Source organism: Balaenoptera physalus, assembly GCF_965194825.1.
Source record: "Balaenoptera physalus genome assembly, chromosome: 1".
Lineage (NCBI taxonomy): Eukaryota > Metazoa > Chordata > Mammalia > Artiodactyla > Balaenopteridae > Balaenoptera > Balaenoptera physalus.
In genome coordinates, this window is record NC_138882.1 from 4,469,374 (window position 1) to 4,489,928 (window position 20,555).

General features: G+C 36.0%; 1 protein-coding gene across 1 annotated transcript in view; it reads right to left on the bottom strand.

Annotated features, from left to right (window-relative positions):
* The window catches only part of LOC309646631 (uncharacterized protein), a 35,159-nt gene extending 18,898 nt beyond the window's left edge, over positions 1–16,261 (bottom strand). The window contains exons 1-2 of the mRNA XM_082433151.1: positions 15,581–16,261; positions 13,421–13,600 (exon numbers count right to left, since the gene is read on the bottom strand). Of these exons, the coding sequence (XP_082289277.1) occupies positions 13,421–13,549 (129 nt within the window). The 5' untranslated portion in view covers positions 13,550–13,600; positions 15,581–16,261. The remainder of the gene's footprint in view (positions 1–13,420; positions 13,601–15,580) is intronic.
* Positions 16,262–20,555: the final 4,294 nt, after the last annotated feature.

Genomic DNA, 20,555 nt, shown 5'->3' on the forward strand with positions numbered 1-20,555 from the left:
TTCTGACACAGATCCACAAATTCATAAGGTCTGGAAAATCCCACACAATTGCATCTTAAGACAGAAGTGGTACATTTGGGATCAGAGACACAAAAAAACAAAATAGAGAGAATGGCTCAGCTACTTGACTTCAGATGCCTTGGTGCTAGCACAGAGGCTCATGAGCAAAATAGCTGTTTTGACAGTGAGGAAGGCTATTCATTGGCCCAACAGCATGGGCTCCCACTCACCAAGAATGATCTAGCAACTGCTGCTGTCCAGTGTTCAGCCTGGCAGCAACAGAACCAGTGCAGAGCCCTGATACGACATCACCCTCAAAGGGAACCAGTTACTTGGTAGCAGATGGATTGCATTGGACCTCTTCCACCCTGGAAGGGACAGCGTTTTATCTTGGCTGGAACTGACACATATTGTAGGTATGGGCTGCCTTTTCTGCCTGCAGAGCCTCAGCCAGCACTGCTTAGGGCTTAGAGACTGTTTGATTCATCAACATGATTTATGATCCCAAAGTGGTCTGGGTGTCTGATTAGAGAGGGAATTTCAACATCAGAAGTGCTGTGAAAGTAGAAGTACTTTAAATTTACTTCTAGTTTTGCAATATTGACATCCTGCTATACATGTTTTTAATGCTGTGAATATACTTCTTTAGATGTGAGACCTGCCATCATCTTTCCATGTGATATTTTCTCACCCTTGCAGCCTAACAATGAATTAGGGTAATTTCTTGGCTTGTTTGTCTGACAGCCAGAGATAGCGTTGACTTACTTTAAGTTTCTATGTCTTAAAACGACTTTTCACCAGCACCCCTATTCCACAAAGGTTTTGATTCAGAGCCACATCTTAAAGTTGCTTTCTAAATCATATATTAAATCATTGCTGCAAATATTGAACCAAACAGAAATGATAAGAGTTATACAGCATTATATCTGAGCTCTCGCTATGTGCTATCAAAGATGTTTTCCAACTCTACAATAACCTGAAACCATAATGTGTTTGGATGCTCTAATTTCAGCAGAGTAAAGAACATAAATTGGTCACAACAGCTATCTATTTATTCATGATGTAGCAGGTTACTAACAAGCTAAACGAATGATTATGACATGAGTCACTGATTCTAAACCCATTGTCGTGGGTGAAGGACAGAAATAGAATTTGAAAAATATATTCCATGTTACAATTTTATATTTTGAAAAAGATTAAAATCCAAACTTCAACAAAACTCAAGAGAAAATTACGTAGGATAAATTCTCAATGGGTACTACCTGGAAAAGTTTTATGAAGTTGGGTATGAAGGTTTTACATTTATTTGAAGGAGATATAGGTTATAAATGCTCAGAAACACTGGTACAAGCATTACCAGTGTACAAGTAGAAGTACACTTTGCCCATGAATGACTACACTGTAGAATCATATTCTTTTTTTTTAAATTGCAGTATAGTTAATTTACAATGTTGTGTTAATTTCAGGTGTACAGCAAAGTAATTTATATATATATATATATATATATATATATATATATATATATGGGATTATTTTCCATTATAGGTTATTACAAGATATTGAGTATAGTTCCCTGTGCTATACAGTAGGTCCTTGTTGGTTATCTATTTTATATATAGTAGTGCGTATCTGTTAATCCCAAACTCCTAATTTATCTCCCACCTTTTGTTTTCCCCTTTGGTAGTCATAGTTTGTTTTATGTCTATAAGTCTATGTATGTTTGTATATGAGTTCATTTGTATCATTTTTTTTAGATTCCACATATAAGTGATATCATGTAATATTCGTCTTTGTCTCACTCACTTCACTCAGTATGGCAATCTCTAGGTCCATCCATGTTGCTGCAAATGGCATTATTTCATTCTTTTTTATGACTAATATCCCATTGTGTGTGTATGTGTGTGTATTATATATATATATATATGTATATATATACACACACTGCATCTTTTTCATATTCTTATTGTTCTAGACTGTGTTATAATTACTTTCTCTTTAATTAGAATAGATGTTTAACATCTCTCGTTCACTGGCTTCACTATAAATCTTTATAGAACATCCTTGGAGCAGCTCAGTTACTAGGTCCTCCAACACTCAACACTCACAAAAGTACCACTTATGCTGTGAAAGAAATATAGACTCTTACACCTGTCTTTCTTGAACGTACATGTTAGTTGAGGGGGGAAAAAATCGAGGCATAGTTCTCTGGTATCACAGCAAATGGCCAAATGTTTCTTGAATGAGTGAATGTCGTATTTTACCAGCTCATTGTCTGACTGTAATAGAAAATAAATGCCATGAGCAGAGATTCTGGCAGTAGGGCTACCTGCCCTTCCTATCAACTCCCACTCCAAGCTATTTGACTCTGTTGACCAAAGAGATTTTGGAACTCACAGACAACTGGCATAATTGGGATCTGGCCTGTTAGGATCACAGCAGAAAGAACTGGGCCAGGGTAAGCTACTGGAAAAGTAATTATTGCCTAGGGGAAAGGACCACAAAACAGTAGATCCTAAGATGACCCTACCTTTCAGAGATATGTGTACCCACAGGTAGAAGGCTGACAACATTATATCTTCTGGACTTAGCCTACAATTCTTTTACTTTTTTCTCTTGTGATTGCTATCTTTTTATAGTTTGGAACTCATAAAAAGAAAGCTGATCTCATTCTGAGTGAGTATGCAAGGTGTTCCAGAGCCCTAGAAGATCAAGATGGAAATTGATGTGTCCTGGAGGCTGGGAGAGTTCAGTGAAACTACAGAGTGAGGAGCCTTCCTCCAGGTGCTTTGACAAAGAACAGGCATCTGTGCCTCTAGACTGGGCACCAAAACTCTTCTGCTTTTCTTACCAACAGGAGTCTAATCATTTAGGCAATTCCAACCTCTAGTCCTAAGATCCATGACATAGCAAGGAAAAAATAGCAACCTCTTTAAAGTTTCCCAGCAGCTAGGGAGAAAATATCAGGAAGAATAATGAGAACACATTTGCAGTGAATTAGAACTGCTGGTGGGGACAGATGAAAATCTGAAATAACAAAATCATATTCAGAACACTCAGTATACAAAAGTTTTCTTGTGCTAAAACAATAACAAAAAGAAAACAAAAATCATTATTTCAAAGTAAGCAATATATTATCTAAATTGAAAAAGAAGATGGGCAGTATAGAAATCACAATAAGTGGTCTATGAGATCGAGTACAAATAAAATTTCAAATCACAAAGCAAAAATGGAGAGAGAGATGTCAATCAATGAGAGAAAAGATAAAGAATTTAAGGTGAGATCCAGAAGATGTAATATAAATGATAGAATTTCCAAAAGGAGAAAAAGAACAGAACGAGGAGAGGCAACAGTTAATTAAACTAGATTAGAGAATTTTCCTGACATGGAGAAAGAATCAAGTCTGTAGAATGAAATGCCTTTCATACTTCTAAACCAAACTGATGAATAAGAAAACACATCAAACACATCCTGGTAAAATTCCTAAAGTCAAAAGATTAAAAGCACACAAGCCTCCAAGCAGAAGTAAAAGTTACCTACAAGGGGAAAAAGTGTGTTTGACATTGTCTTATTATCCTATTAGTAATGGTTGAAGCAGCCAGAAAAGAGAAAAAAGGAGCTACAACTCAAGAATCCTATAATCAGCTGAGATGTTATTTATCCGAAAATACACAAGAATTTAGAAAATGTATTACCCAAGTACACTGCATGAAAAAAAAATGAACTTGAAAAAAAGACTCAAACCAATCAAAAAATAATTCTATAGGGAGGAAGATGAAGAGGAAAGAAGGTGATGATCTATATACATATCCATCCATCAGTCTGCTACTGTATCTCTTTATCAATCTATATCTTTATATTTAATACATAAACATCTAGTAGTGGGTGACTTAATGCTAAATAAAAACTCTTGAAATTGAAATGACATATTGCAAGGAGTATAAGGACCTGGTATAACTCTTCTAAAGTTTTAACATTTTTGTTGGTGTTGTAAGGGGTGCAGGTGAAGTCAAAGAAAATTGAATATTGTGCTGGGTGAGACAGTGCATCTCAACTGGGAAAACAGTTGATTGTCTTTTTCAAATAATAGTAGAGGCATAGGTAGCTAAATAGAAGAGCAAGTAAAAAAGGATAAACATTACTGACTGAATGGAAAATATGATTTAAATACAAACTGACAAGAGGAAAAATGAAATAACTAGCAATTTGGCCAAATAAAAAACAGGAGAAAGGGAAAAAAGAGAATAATTTAAAATGAGCGATAAACATGAAATACGCTGATCTTCACTCAAAATGTGAATGGAATGAATTTTGCCATTAAAGGCAGATTACTATATTAAGTAAAAATATAATACCAATGTACACAATGTTTACATGAGACACACTTAAAACGGTTGACACAGGAGGTTTGAGAGTAAAAGAGTGAGTCAAAAATAAGAAAAAAATGCAATAAAAAAGTAGGAGACTCAATATTAATATTGGAAAAGGTGTCATTTAGGCTAAAAGAAAGATATGATTCAAGAGGGGCATTATATAATGATAAAAGATGCTATATGCTGAAAAGTCTTAACAGTAACCAAATAGTTACTGGGCACCAAACTCTGGAACAGCATGAACCAAGAAGTAATCGCTGAAATTATGAAGAAGTATTACAGAGCAGGTCTAGGGCGTGGGCAGAATGGGTTCCCTGTCTTGGTGGAGAAGAGAAGTCCAACATGACTTGATGAAATGTTTAAGGCAGCAAAGTGAGTCCTTTTAACTAGTCTGCTCCACGGTTGCATACAACCAGGGAAGGAAAACATGTTAGAAACATCTTATTTGGGCATGTCTGGTTGAAGCATGCCCAAAGAAAATGTGTCCTAAAAGTCTAAGAAGGAAGGCCATTCCCTCATGTTAAGGGCCAACCTCAGGCAAAACAGTAGAGCTGACAATTTTTTCTCTGTCACTTCTGCCTCTAGTTAAGTGCTGCTACCCCACCCCCATTCTGCTGCCCAGTAAACCACCAACTCAGAAGGAAGCCATGAATGCTGTTCATTCTATTTATCAGAAACCTGGGAGGGAATGGAAACGAATCTGATTAACGAAGTCATAGTTTATAGTAATAATTTATCTTAATTCTTACAAATAATTGGATAATACAATTGGAATTTTTTAGCCTAACTTATTCAAACTGGAGAGGCAGCATAAATCCACTTTTTCTGCTTTAGAGTTAACCTGACTAAAATAAAACCATTTCCATCCATTCAGTTAATTGCTTGATGTAAAGCCATTGACTTTTGTTCATAAGGAAGAGAACTGTGAAGATTAAAAATGGGAGATAAAAGTAAAATGATTTATTTAGAACACACGACTGGCTTAGAGGTAGAGAGAGGGACAGAGAAAGGGAAGATGAAAGAAAGAAGGAAGGAAGAAAAGGGGGAAAGAAGGAAGGAAGGAGGGAGGGAGGGAGAAAGGGGGGAAGGGAGGAAGGAAGGAAAGAAAAAAGAAAGAAGGAGAAAGAAAGAAGGAACAAACAACTTCTATGATGGCTAATCTATGAGACAGTGTGTTTATGTAAAGTGAATATGTTTACTTTTATGTTAATTATTTAAAATCATATTTAAAGTATATCCAATTGCCAGATGCTTGAGAAGAGTTGATGGGAAGAAAATCATACATGTTATATTACTCAAATGACTTTAATTATGAGTTTTACTTTGAAAATTTGAAGTGATATGAAAAACACACCATGGAAAAAGTACTAATGTACAAATGTATGTTTCTGAGATACTCATTTATTATCTGCTATAACTTGTAAGTGGAAGAGAAAAATATAGCGGATTTTCAGGGGTGAAGATGAATTTCTAGACATATCAGAATGTACATGTAACTGAAAGTAAAATTAATCCAAATTACTGTCATCGCCACCTTCATTTTAATTCTTCAGAGCTACCATTCTAGAGAAAACAAATAAAAGTCAATGTCAATAAAGCAGTTAAAATATATGCCATTTTCATTATCAGGAGAGGTCAGGCAATCAAGGGAAAGGTCCTCTTCTGAGATGTGGGTTCCATTCCCTCTTCCCCTGCCAAACTTGCCAAGTGGCCTTGAATGAGCAAATTCATCCAAATGAGCCTCAGTTTCTTCAACTGTTAAATGATAGGGTTGGACTGGAGAAAAACTATAATTCTTTCTAGTCCTAAAATAATTATGGTTATAGTACCGTACCATAGCTAAGTAGAGACATCGTGCAGCCTTTAATCATTGGTGGTGTTACCATACTCCAGCCATATGGAACTTCTTTAAGCCTCACCATATCCACAATAGAACAATAGCCCGTCATTTAAAAGAAGAAGTCCCCAAATTTTTCCCATACTTGTTATTCACATTCTTTTTCAAAATGAACCAAAAGCCAATTTCCATCATTTTATGATGAACAAGCAATAAATTTCCTTCTGGAACGTATATACAAGCAAATATATAGAGTACTCTCTCTATATTTACTTTTGAATTAGTAATTTAACATAGCATGGATGGAATGCAAGTTTGAATCTGAAGAGTTCTGTATTTCAGAACTCAGTTCTACTACACTCGTTGAACTTGATACTTTTGAAATATCTCCTTGTAACCCAAATGCCATGAACTGAATTAGCCCTAGTCTTTAAACTTTGCAAGAAGAAAGAATTATTAGAGATTATTAACAAAAACTTAAGCAAAATTCAATTTGTTCTTTATTTTGATCTTCTTTTCAGTAAAACCTTTCATGTTTCGTTTGGCAAGAGGGGAGAGAAGAATGCCAAAACCCTTGTGGTTCCTTCTACAGTCTGACATATACTTTTCTAAAAGAATAAGTGTAACTAAGAACTTTTCCCGAGTGGTATAAAACAGTCAGGTAATTGGTATCAGTCTTTCTTTTTATAGCTGTTACTCCACATTTTTTACTAAAGAAAGCCATATATGACGTATCAAAAGCGGGATGACTTTGCTTTTTTAAAGGCTTGGTGACCCCACCCATCTCTTAGAAGTTCAGACCGCCATGTGGCTGGTTGGTGTATAAGACTCTTGCTTTCATGCTGTATCTCATTCCCAAGTCAACACTTGCACACTGACTTAAACAGATCAGCACAGTTTGTACTTTGGTGAAGGCAACCTACAATTACCTGTCTCAGAATATTGTAAATTCATTCATTCTTGTAAACTTTCTTCCCTTGACAACTCCAGAGGTCTTTATCAAAGCCCTATTTTTGTTTGATTTTGCAATTTTAAAATCAACATTCTAAATGAATATTTAAAGAGAATCTGTATCCAATGATATCACAAAACAGAAGGCTCTTATAGAAGCATAGCAAACTAAATGTGAGATACTCAAATTTTCTGGGGAAATGAGAACTCAATATATTTTATAGAAACAAATTCTCAGTCATATTTTAAAAATTTTAAAAGTAATATTTTTCTTTTATCAAATAACATTTATTGTCTGCCCACTGGTCAATTTAAAAAATTATGTTAACCTCCAATAGGCCATGAAGTAATAAAGGCAATAGAGCATTTGAATCAACATGCTTTCACAAAAGCATAAACAATATAAGATGAAGCTGATAATTGTACAATTGGGATGGTAATGAGGTGCTTTTGGAAGTTTATTTCATATACTTCTGTATTATTTGATTTTTTTATATTTGTAATAAAATATGGTCAAAATTTAAGGAGAAAAATAACCTGAAAATAAGTTGACAAAATTTTTAAAATCCTAATACAGCCTTTAATATTGTCTACAAATCAAACTATTATCTTTTCTCATAAATGTTATTTTATAAATTTTAAAATGTTCATAAATGCCATAAAATATCAGCTTCAGATGAGATATCATTATTTGTTAACTTGAGAATGAGTCCCTCTGTTTCTCTTTCTTCCTCTGTCTACCATCTCTGTCTCTGTCACTGTTTCTCTATATATACATATATGCATATATAATGTCCAACAATGAAATGATAACCAAGTTTTGACTTCTAAGTGTCAATCAACAGGTTAAATATGGAATATGTATTATCTCATTTATTAGTCAAACAGTCCTTAGGAAATATTATAAATATTATGATCTCATTTCTGCTCATAGGGAATCAACTTAGAGAATCTGAGTAATTGCCTAAGGTTATACAGCAAAGGCAAGAGAAAGGCACATTTTCAGAGTGAGGTAGAACTCTACCATAAACCCTTTTCTCCTAATACTTCACTCATTCCTTCAAAACACCTGCTCAATTCCAGGCATTGTGTCTATGCCTGATTGGGTGTGACTGACAATAATTACACACACACCCACATACACAAACAGTGATAGCTAAGTGAAAAATTAAACAGGGCGACCCTATGGGCAATGGTTGGGTGATGGCAGCTACTTTAGTGTTGCTGACCCACAAAGACTTTTCTGAGGAGGTGACATTGAAGCTAAGATTTGCATGTCAAGAGGGAAATGAGCACAAGAAGATAACGAAGAGGTGAATCTTGGGATATTGAGGGATATTCCAGGACCAGAAGATAGGCCACTGTAACCACTGCACCCAAAGTGGAGAAGAATAATAGAAATGAGATGAGAGAGGTCAGGGAGGGAGCAGTCATATAAGATAAATTTGGATTTATCCAGTGTTGTGGGGAGATATTGGAGTATTTTGAGTAGGAGAATGGCATGACCTAGGCTTCATTTTAAATGCATATCTCTAATTGTTTTTTAGGAAAATGAATTGTAGGACAGGAAAGCAGACAAAATCTATATTCATAAGAATTATGTGTGGATACAGGTATATGTAGATTCACAGACAACTATAAGCATATTGGCATTTAGACATTTACATTTTAAAGAATGTATTCATTATAATGATAATCCTGAAATTATCACCTTGCAGAAATGCACAAAATTAAAGTATATCCTTTTAAACTCTCCCATTCAATGAAAAACTGTTGAAAACTCAAAGATATTTTATAAGTATTTTAGCAAACACCATTATGAAAAACATATTTCCAATAGCATAGAATTTAACGTGTTCTTTTAAATATCACATTATGACTTTTTTGACAATAGCATTTCCTATGCTATAGGATGCATGCTTTAAAATAATTTTCCAAAATGACAACATAAATTCTAGCAAGCGAACATGCTTTTGATATAGGCTGGTTTGATTGCAGTTTCTGAATGCTAATGGCATGTTTCATGCCAGAAAGAAGCATATTAAAACTAAAGCATCAATTTGTTGTGGGGTTTTTGTCCTTTTTATTTATTTTTAGAGATTTTTGAGATAAAGAGTTCCACTTTGAAATCTCTGATTACAAAAGATCATTTTCATCCTATCGTAAGTGCTTTAGATTTGTATGTAAAACAAAGTTGCTGTGATACTAGTTCTTCCTGGTTTATATGGTGAAGATCTGAAAATGTTCTTTTGTTAAAACAGAGTCTTACAAATGAATAATTTTAAATCACTGAATGTTTAGAACAGTGTTCTGAATCTCAATGACGTTTAAGCAGTTTTTAGAACAATTTAATATCCCTGGATACACTGGCACTTGCTACTATTAGGGAATTAGCCAATTAGTGTAGAATATGGATATCATAATCATGCATTCACAATACAGGCAGAGCTGACACATGAAACTACATTCCTAGCAGAATACATTTCTTAATCCCCTTATATTATAACAGCATTACCATATGTAATATTAAACGTTATTACAATTCCTTTAATATTTAGCAATTCTTATGAAACCATAGCTACCTTTCATATACAGTGTCGATGTTCCACAAAGCATACACACATGCTAGACTGTCTTCATGTTAAATAGAATATTTATTTCATGTCACGTTCTACTTTTACACATTTTGTTTTGCAGAATTGAAAAAAGTTAAATTATTAATCATTGCTCCTGTGTTTGTTAATTAAAATCACCCTACAGATACAGGCAAGAGTTTTGAGTAGGGCAGATAGAAAGTTCATTATGAATAGAAAACTAAAAAAATCATAAACCATGAGGAAATGAAGTTAGACTGCTCTGCCTCTGTTTTAATATTTAGGGCCTTGTAAAACTTTTAGGATAACTGTTGCCATTTATGTAAATATTATTTTCTAAACATTCACATGTTTTCTCCAGTAGTGTACATTTCCATCATTCTTTCTAAAACGTCTTATATTTCATAGTGCAAAGCAGTTAGAGCAGATTTAGGAAAAATAAATGATTGAAAATTTAAGTCTATTTCTCTGCAATATTTTCTAGTCCAATCAGATACCCACTGATCTGTGTCATTTTTTTTGAAACAGAAAGTTAAGTACATATTTTAGTATTCCCAGTACCTACATTTTTAGGCTCAGTTATTTTATAAAGTTTTATTAATTTATTAAAAATATTTATTAATCTACTAACACATGCAAGGCAATATGCTAGGTTCCTTGATACTAAAGATGAATCAAACACAAGTTCTGCCTTTTGAGAGGTTCTGGTCTAAAAGAGAAGATACACATCCAATATAAAAATATAGAAGAAATATGTTCCATAGAAGCAGGTCCAATCAGGTGGTGTTGGGGTTAAGAAATAAAAAAGTTTGCTTTCTCAGACATGAGGGAATTCCTCAAGGTAAGTGGCACTGAGATATGAGATATGGTAGAATTAAAATTCCTGATTGTATAGAGAAAGACTTTTCAGGCCTGGGGTATAGGATGTGTATTAGTTTTCTGTGGCTGTGTAAGAAATTACCACTAATTTGCATCTTAAAGCAGCACACATTATCCCACGGTTCAGTTCTATGGGCCTAGAGTCTGGGAATGGCTTAATTGAGTCCTCTGTTTAGGGTCTTACAAGATTGCAATGACAGGTTTGGCCAGGACCACAATGTCATCTGAGACTCGACTGGGGAAGAATCCACTTATGTTGGTGGAATTCAGTTCCTTGCATTGAAGGACTGAATATTCAGTTTCTTAATGGCCTTCAGCCTAGGGAGGGCACCCTGTGTTCCTTCCCATTTGGACCAGGCAACATGGAACCCACAACATGGCAACATATCAGGGAAAGATAGACTCTAGCATGGTAGTGACACAGTTTTTACATGTGACACATGTCATCAGAGAGGTCTCTGATGACCCAGAGATGTCCTCAGAGACCTTTCGCACCCACTGCTGTATCCTATTGTTAGAAGAGAATCGCAAGTCATGCCCACGTTCTTGGGGACAGTACTGGGCAAAGCTGTGAACACCAGGAGATGGGATTATGAAAAGCCACTTTAGAGTCTGTCTTCCACAGGGTGGGAGGTGAATATTTGGTCTGGCTGTAAAGTGTGACACATGACCATCAATACAATCAGGTTGGAAAAGAAGTTTGGATTGAGATCATAGGAGGAACTGAATGGCTTACTCTGGAGTTGGACATTATTTTATATACAAGAGGAGAGCATGGTGGTATTTTTGAACAGGGGAGAAATATTAATGTAACTAGACTTCAGAAAATTTAATCTGGAGATGGCTTCTAAAATGAATAAGGAGAGAAAAGAATTGATTTGGGAGAAATGTGAATCATTTATTAACTTGTTGAAAGAATGAATTAAATAATGATTATTGGTGGAGAGCATATGACCACAGATTCAGAATTTAAAATAAAACTTTTGTCTGTTAAACTGCAATATGCAAAGGAAGGGTGATCCATCACTCAACAGTTCCTTAATACATCAAAATTACAGGCTTCCCTTTACACACAGATACAATGGAAGATGCTCTTTGGAAATGCCTCTGTAAGAAGGAGAGATGGGCTGTGAGACACTCAGGTGTGGGAGATGAGCTCCCATGATACTCAACAAAGGAAGGGAAGACAGACTGTACATAAATTAGCATCCTCCAAAGGCTATACACTTAAAAAGACTGGTAATAGCTTAACTCTGCTCAATATTCTGTAATAACCTAAAAGGGAAAAGAATTTGAAGAAGAATAGATACATGTATATGTAGAACTGAATCACTTTGCTGTACACCTGAAACTAACACAAGATTGTTAATACACTCTACTCCAATGTAAAATTTTTTTAAAAAAATAAATAAAAATAAATAATTAAAAAAAAAAGATTGGTAGTAGCCGGTCTAGGAAAATATTGGGTATGTATTATTTTGTAGGGGATTTAAACTTTTGTTTGCTAACTCTTGACAAGTGGAATTCTGAATAAAAAAGAGTAACAAATGGAAATAAACAGAACTTGATGATAAAGGGGCATCAGAGAAAGAGAAGAATAATCAATATTTAAACCCAGGTGATTAAGATATTAGTGATAACTAGAAGGATAAGGAATGTTGGGAAAAGGCTAGGTTTTAAGGCTAAAAGGAAAAAAATTTAGTTTGTACATATTGAACTTAAAGGATGTTCGGGATTGTGAGTGAAGATGTGAAATGCACAGCGGAACCCATGGGGGGCCACCAAGTTTGGACAAGCAGACTCCTGAGAGTCTCCAGGTCAAGGTGGCCATTGGGTGTGTAAGATTGGGTGAGGTCACCAAGGGTGAAGATAATAGAGTACCAGCAAATCTTTAGAAAGAATCTACATTTCAAAGATGTAATGAGGTAGCAGAATTGGAAGAAGTTGAGAGAGAAGGAACAGAGTGGTCATAAAGTTAATTTAAAAAATAAATAAATAAATAAAAACCAAGAGTAATACCCTAAGTACCTTGGAAAAGTACCTTGAAGGAGAGATATTCTAAATAAGAGTTACAAACTCAAACCCCTTGAAAAGTCAGACAAATAATCATGGAAGCAAGCCAAGTGTAAAGTAATAAGGGATGGGGCAGAGGCACGATGAACGGTGTGCGCCCCATATCAAATCATTGACTTAAAAAGTACACTTTGTAAAACAATGCCCATATAGAAAATACACTTGAAATCTTAATTTCATCTACAGGATGCCACTTCATCACGAATAAAAAATGATTGAGAGAGGAGAATTATGATGAATTTGAAGAATACCATTGATTTTGAAATTAAGAGCTCATTGGTTACCTTAGAAATATTTCATTAAGTGGTGAAGGCAGAAACCAAAGCATAAGATTTAAGGCAAAAATGTGTGATCAGGAAACAAAAACTTTGTCCTATTTTATCAGCAACCCAAGACTGGGAAAAACTGATTCAGGTAGGGGCAGCTAGGGGGCAGGTCATAGCTGGTCATGGACCACAGGGGAGTGACAGGGCTAATTACCAATTGTCCCAATTAGGGACAGTACAGAGCTGCCTGAGGCCAATAAATTAATCAGAATTGTGAATAGGAAACCCAAATGATGAATTGGCAGCTGTACCCAAGGGAGGAGAGTGCAGCCGAACTTAGTGGGTGGCATCATGCCGTGTCCCAGGAGACTACCAAAGTTGCTATCCATCCACCTTGCTAGTCTCCCCGGAGTCTTTAAATACTACTCAGATTTTCAGTGAATAACTTACTTCTGGAAGGTGAAGAGAAGTTGCCAAATGGGCAATAGTTTGATCAACTATTTGGATGCTGGGGGTCTGGGTTTTTATTTTTAGGAGACATGAGTTGTGCACGGCTGCGGACTGAATGACAGCAGCCATGGTGAAGGAGCTGCATTCCAGAAACACGAGGGGTCTTGAGAGAATCAAGGCCTGGAATGGGAAGGAGGGGTTGGAATCAGGGTCATGGGAGAAAAGATCAGCTTTGGAGACAACAGCAAGCACTTCTTTCTCTAACTGGAGGGAAAGAGAAGCGAGTGCATGGAGATAGAGATACATCTGGAGTGGAGCAGAGATGCATTGACTAAGCTCATACTGGAAAGCTCTGGGCTCCTCAACACCAGGACAATCACATAAAATTTTGGGAAGGGCAGGATCACAGATTATCTGTGCATACCCATGTTAGGTTTTCAATTTTATCCTGATGAAAAATGTGTGGTTTTCATACCGTGAAAGAACGGTGACTCATGTGTCACATTTTGCCTGGGTGATTTCATGCTCTTTGCTTGGATTCAGTCATTCAACAAAGATTTATGGAGGTCCTACAATACACCATATGGCACATTTTTTATTATCTTGATTTTTATGACTAGAAAAGTAATATTTGCTCTTTGTGGGAACCAAAACAGAAGAAAATGAATAAAATATCATTTAATCAGCAAGTACTTCTTGAGTCTGTACCATGAGTCAGGCCCTCTACCAGCAGCTAGGTCCATAGAGGCAAATAGATATGACTCTTGCCCTGTGAAATTCATAATCTAGTGGGAGAGATTAAATTCTCCCCAAACTTCCCCCCATCACACACTCCACCCCCCCACCCCCCGGTAAACTATTTAGCAGTTTTGTGTGTGTTTTGCCAACTGTTTTTCAGATTTAACATACTTTGGATAGTTTTATCACATTCTGACAGCTACATTTTTCTTCTTCACTAAGTAGAGATTAGGTTTGTTTCACGCTATATTCAGAGACTAATTTTGACGTTTTAGACAAGATGACCCAAAAAGGATGGCAGAAAAGGAGCTTAGAGCTAGAATGGATTTCAAGTGTGATCCCTCTCTTTATAATCTCTTCTTAAAATTTTCTTATTCAAAGCTGTATAATTGAAAAGGTGCATTTACATGAAGTAAAACACATTCATTAATTTATGCCATCACATTTTGAAGGCCTACTTTGAGCAAGATGATATTCTAACTACTGTTCACTCACCAAAGCAAATTTCCATGAAAATCTAATTTTTCAGGAACAAACAAAACTTGCAGAGAAGAGCTAATAATAAAGTCTATTGTGAAATCAGTATGTTCCAGGTTAAAAAAAGGAAAATTAGAATTCAGAAAGGGAAAAGGAAGAGAAGTAGAAGGAAATATCGCTGATTTGAAGGGTGGGTAGGCATTTCTCGATTTCCTCCTGGCTGCAGTCATATACTAACTCCTTAGTATTATTCTTCTCATATATTGAGATGGTGACTGTTTTAATGGTACCTAAACATTTACGAAATCTGTCATCTATCTCTGTGGGGAAAAAGAGATTTGTATATTGGAGTGCATGAAAAAGATGGATGCAAGATGATAGAGTTTTACAAATGTGTTTATTTTTGGCTGTTGTAGCCCTTCTATCCTTTATTCTCATTCAACTCCCATTAATTTTTTTTAAGTCCCATCTAAGGAATCTGCACAGAGAATGTGTCATTGGTGATTTTGCTTCCTCTGCCACAGAGGGATGTAAGAAATAACTATAGGAAGGTCACTATAATTTTTGACATGGCAATAATAATAACTTAAAGATACAGAATAGAACTCAACTACCCAGAGTTAGAGAATGAGCTAGGAGTGCACCCTTTTGTTGGTATTTCTATCTCCAGTACTCAAAAAAGTATTGCCTCTACAATTTTCTCCATTTTTTACTTCCTAGAAATGTCATGTATAATCCAGAATAAAACAGAGACAACTTGTGCACTTCAATCTGCTGCTATGAGAATAGTGTTCCAAGGTCATCAAGGTTAAGTGCTTAAATATTCAATCCATAGGAGCTCAACAAACATGTATTGAGTACCCAGTGTTAGGGCTACCATTCAAAAAGTTCTTCTGGTAAGTACTATACGACACAGATTAAATACAGAAAGGGGGAAGGGGGTACCTCTTTGCTGGGCAAGGCTGGTTGCGGTCAAATAATTCCTTTACATGGTGCTCACAAACCTCTTGGACCTCCATTATCCTTATGAAGGAAAAACAAGAGTAAAAAAGCTAAGACAAAAATAACAAAAGAAAATACGATTTAGGAAATTTTACATATCAGGTTGACACTCCCATGAAAGAGTAAATGGAGCTAAGTGTTTTGTCTTGTTTGCTACCTATAGACAGGCTCATAGGAGGTGGGGAGCTTTATCCCAAAGTGTTTTCAGAAGGATTCTTGGGGACCTTTCAGTGCGATCCTCCCATTTCTCCAGGGGCCACTCTGAATTTTTCTTGTAAGATGGGCAATTGGCACAGAGAAAATACTATGTCTGTGCCCCTACCCCCAGCAAGATTGTGGTTGTTCTCGGGCAAAGGGAAGACTTAATCTGCTTTCAGGAATGTGCCCACAAAATAGTCTCTCACCCTCTTTGTGTTTAAAGAGTAATATCTCAGGGACCATGAGACGTGGTCTCTGGGAATCAACAGTCCTTCCTCTGGCTGTTCATGAATTCACAACTAGCACGTATTGAAATCTACTATGCCTTTGGGGGAAGACCACAAGGTGTGTAGGGAAACACGAGAGGAATCACGTGAAGGTGTGTGTGGGGGGGGGGGGAGGGGCAGGGGGCGGGGCTGGTGGGTTCCCAGAGACAGACTTCCAAGTAAGTGAACAGATTATGCAACGTTTCGTAGGCAAACGAGGCCCACCAGGAAGATGTCAGTACTTCACAACCTCATGTTCCGTTACAGTTGGAACGTGAGGTGTGATGAAGTTGAGCCTGAAGTGAAGGTTGAGGGCACAAGAGGGGAAGAAAACCTTGCTACCTAAACACAGGCTAACGTGGCGGATGTGCACAGACTGGGGAGAACTTGGATCCCTGAGACTGGTTTTTAACTTAGTCCAGCTTTCTGAGACATGGCACAGTTGGGGTTAAAAGGGGGGGCTCTGCAGAATGGCGTCTCTTCTTCTGACCCTGGCTCCCCCCACTTACCAGCTGTGTGACATTTAGAAAGTCCCTTCAGAGCTGTCTCCGGATCTGTGAATTGGGGGCAACAGTGCATATCTTAAAAGATGCTTGTATTAAATGAATGAATACATGTAAACAGGACATGGCCTGACATGTCTCCTATGTGAATGTTATAGTTTATGACCATTATACTTTAAGTTGGTAGCAAAAATGTGAAAAGAGAAATAAATCCGTCTGACTTTGAGATACCCTAATTATCTCTCATACAGTGGAGAAGAGTTCATTCTTTAAAAAAGTTGTTCACCAAGACCCTCTTTAGTAAAACCAAGTGAATGGCACTTAATGGACAAATTTTGCTTTAACTCATGGAATCAAGTTAAAACAAGTCGATTTTAAAAAGACTAAAATAGGCCCCTTTCTTGCTTGCTTGCTTGCTTTCTTGCTTTCTTTTTTTAGAATGCCATGCCCTAAGCCCAAGAGCCCAGTTCTGCTTGAGAACTGTTCTAAAATATGACCCATTTTTTCTTTCATATTTTATTATTTATCCCCTTGGAGCTCCCAACTTTCAAATAAAAGTGAATGTATTTCTTTTAAATAAGGAGAGGTCTGTGCTTGCACACATCTCGATTCTGATGGTAACAAGGGAATTTTTTTTCAAAGCAGCAGCTTATGTTCAGCCAGTGCCAAACGGAACTTAAAGTTCAAAGGGTTTGACTAAATTTAGAAACCACAATGTTCAAGTGGTTCTAAATTTGACAAAGCCAACGAGAAGCCAACCAAAATTGTGTATAAAATGATCTTTTCTATTATGACAACAGAGAGGACAAGATATTATTATCTTAAATTTAGGAAAAATCAGGCCAGTAACTAAATATGAGCAAATTAAGGTTGAAATATAAAACAAATATGTTGCTATTCCAGGAAAAAGAGATAAGCTCTTAAATATTCTCAGTTATTTTTCTAGTAAGTTAAGAAGTAGAAAATATTGAAAACAGCAATCAAATCAAGGGGACAAAAATGAAACTATTCCTATCAAGTCTCTATGGCAATGACTCCGATCTGAGTTTCAATATTGTCAAGAACAGCTGATGTTTGGCACAATTCATAATATAAAAGTTAAATTGTCCTCTTGGTCCCCCTTAACAGTTCTACACATTTCATACGTGATATTGCACAATGACGTGTTATCAAAATTCATTTAGTCATTTGTCTTTTTCATATTTTTAAAATTTTACCTGAAATTCTCAGTTCTTGAAAGAAAACATTGTGTTTTAATCCCAGAACCCACCTTTGCTGCATTCATAATGCTGCCATCAAGTACCCTGATAAAAATCCACCAATTTTCTTTCCAGAAATTTTCTTAGCAGAAATTTCAGGCTAAATCAGGGAAAGCCAGATTAACTGCTAACATGCTAGTGACACACTTATGGTGATTGTAATATAATTACCTCTAAGAAATAGTGAACCACATAAATGCAAATAATGTAATTTTCAGTTTTATTGCAAAGGAAAATGTAGGATGTGGCAGCCATTAAGTTTTTCCAACAGTGAAATGATGGAGTTTTAAAAAATACAGCAATACTGGATTTCACTAATGTGGAAGCTATAAGGCAAGTTAATTTAGAGTTAAGTCAAAGGCGAAAGTAATGTATTTTCTGAGAGGAAGCAATTGGCCATGTTTCTAAACCATTTTATGGTCTGAACCAACCGTTAAAAGAGCTACTTTATCTTCACTGTGTGGTGTTCCCTAACACTTACACTGGCATAAAGTACAACTCCTAACTTTTCCTGGGGTAAGAGCTTCGTCAGTTCAGAGTTTCTGTGCCCTGGAACTCAAAAACAAATATCATCAATAGAAACTAAAGTTTTAAATGATGGGTTTTTTTCAAAATTAGAGTATTTCTGATGAGTACAATTGCTGATTTTTATAACATGCCAACTAAAATCCAAATGGAGATGTCAAAAAGTTTAAAACTCCCCTGCAACCTCCCTAAGTATGTACTAGACATTGAAACCAATGAAGAAATACTTAGTTTTATTGGAATAAAATTTCCATGGAAATGGGAAATTTTATTGGAATAAAATTTTCCATGGAATGGGAAAGCTGAAACCCTAAAGTTCCGAGCATGCATCTACTTTACTTCTGAAAATAATTTGTTACAATGGTCCATGAACATTAGTGCATCAGTAAATCAATTTTGGATCATAAATTTGTACTGGAAACAGGACACAGTCTCTGTTTTCTGGTGATTATTTATCTCTAAATTTATCATGCAGTATGTGACTATGCCTAAATTAAATCATCCTGAATAATTGGAAGTAATTGAAGATCATTCTTTACTGCCTACAGGTAGGTTAAAATATTTTACTTTAGGTTTAAGAAAAGTAAGTTGGTATTTTTCTTATTACAGCATAATTCATTTTCGCTATAAGGACTTAGAATATGCAGATTAACACAATAATGACAATATGTCCAGAGACAACTACCATTAATATAATTTTGGGAAGTATAATTTCATTCACGTTTATAATTTGATTTTTGTTTATCCACTGTATCAGTCAGGATCCAATCAGGAGAGGGGAACCACACAGTGATTTGAACAGGAAATGTTTAATATAGTTTTTAACTGTAGCAGAGGATTGGAGTAATGAGAGATTTGCTAACAGGCAGTAAAAAAATTCTAAAGAGTATAGGAAGAGTGGATGTAGGGAATAGCCACTGTCCTTGGGGGTGAGATAGAGCTGGGACACTGATCACACCATGACCACAGGCACCCTGCTACCACCCAAGAGGGAGCAGGGGAAGCAGCTGACTTCCAGCCACTGCAGGACCCACGTGCAGAAGAAAGAGGTTTGTTGAGTGACTGAGTGAATGAATGAACCTCACCTCACTTATCGGACATTTCTTATCAGCCTCTAACAGATGACCTTCCTTCCCCTTAGCATTGCCTTCAGACTCTTCTTTATCCCTCTGTACTCTCTTCTTGGGGATTTCTCATCTCCCATGGCAGTAGAACCTTAGTAAAATAAAGGAAATAATTGAGTGGAATTTCCAAGAATTTAAAAATATGAATCTCTAATTTTCCCCACATCTAGGACAGTACCTAGCATGTTGACAGTACTCAATGAATAATTGTTGAATAAATAAATGAAAATGCAGCTGAAGAGCCAACATAATAAATGTACACTCAAAAATACATTACTGTGAAATTTTAGGACACTGGATATGAAAAGATGATACTAAAAAACTTCTAGGGAGATAAACTGGATCACCTATAATGGGAACTAGAATATAACATTTAGGCTTCTGAAGGAAAACTAATTTTAATCTAGAGTTTTATGCTTCATTAAGAAAAATTAGAGGATAATGTTAAATAAATCCAACTTCAGATATATTAGATCTCAAATTATGTATTTATGATACACACTTCATGGAAAGATAATTCACCAAAGTAACAGAGTAAATAAATAAAGAAGACATATGATCAAGGAAAATGGTTCCACAATAGGGAGAGGAGATAAGAATTCCTAGGATAAGGATGAAGAGAAATCCCAAGACAGCAGACATGTTGAAGACCTAGAAGCTCCCAGACTATATGGGATCATGAACACGAAGGACTCCAGAATGAATATATCCAGGAAAAAAAAGAAACCAATAAATTAATAGTAAATTACCTGATGTCACCCACCATAACCAAACATACACAAAACAGTGTTTGTAGGTGTTTTAGTTTTGGGGAGGTAGTCATGAAAGAAAAAGAAAAGACAATCATTAACCCCAGGAAAAACAAAGATTTATTTAAGTAAGGGTGCAGATCTTAGTAAACAACCATGGTCAAAAGAGAACAATACTAACACAATAAAATAAAAAAAAAAGTGTGTAGGGGGGCACTGAGGTTTAAATAAAAATTGTGATATAATTTTATTGAGAGTCAGGAGAAAGGAGTGGTGGGCATTTGGTATCATGAT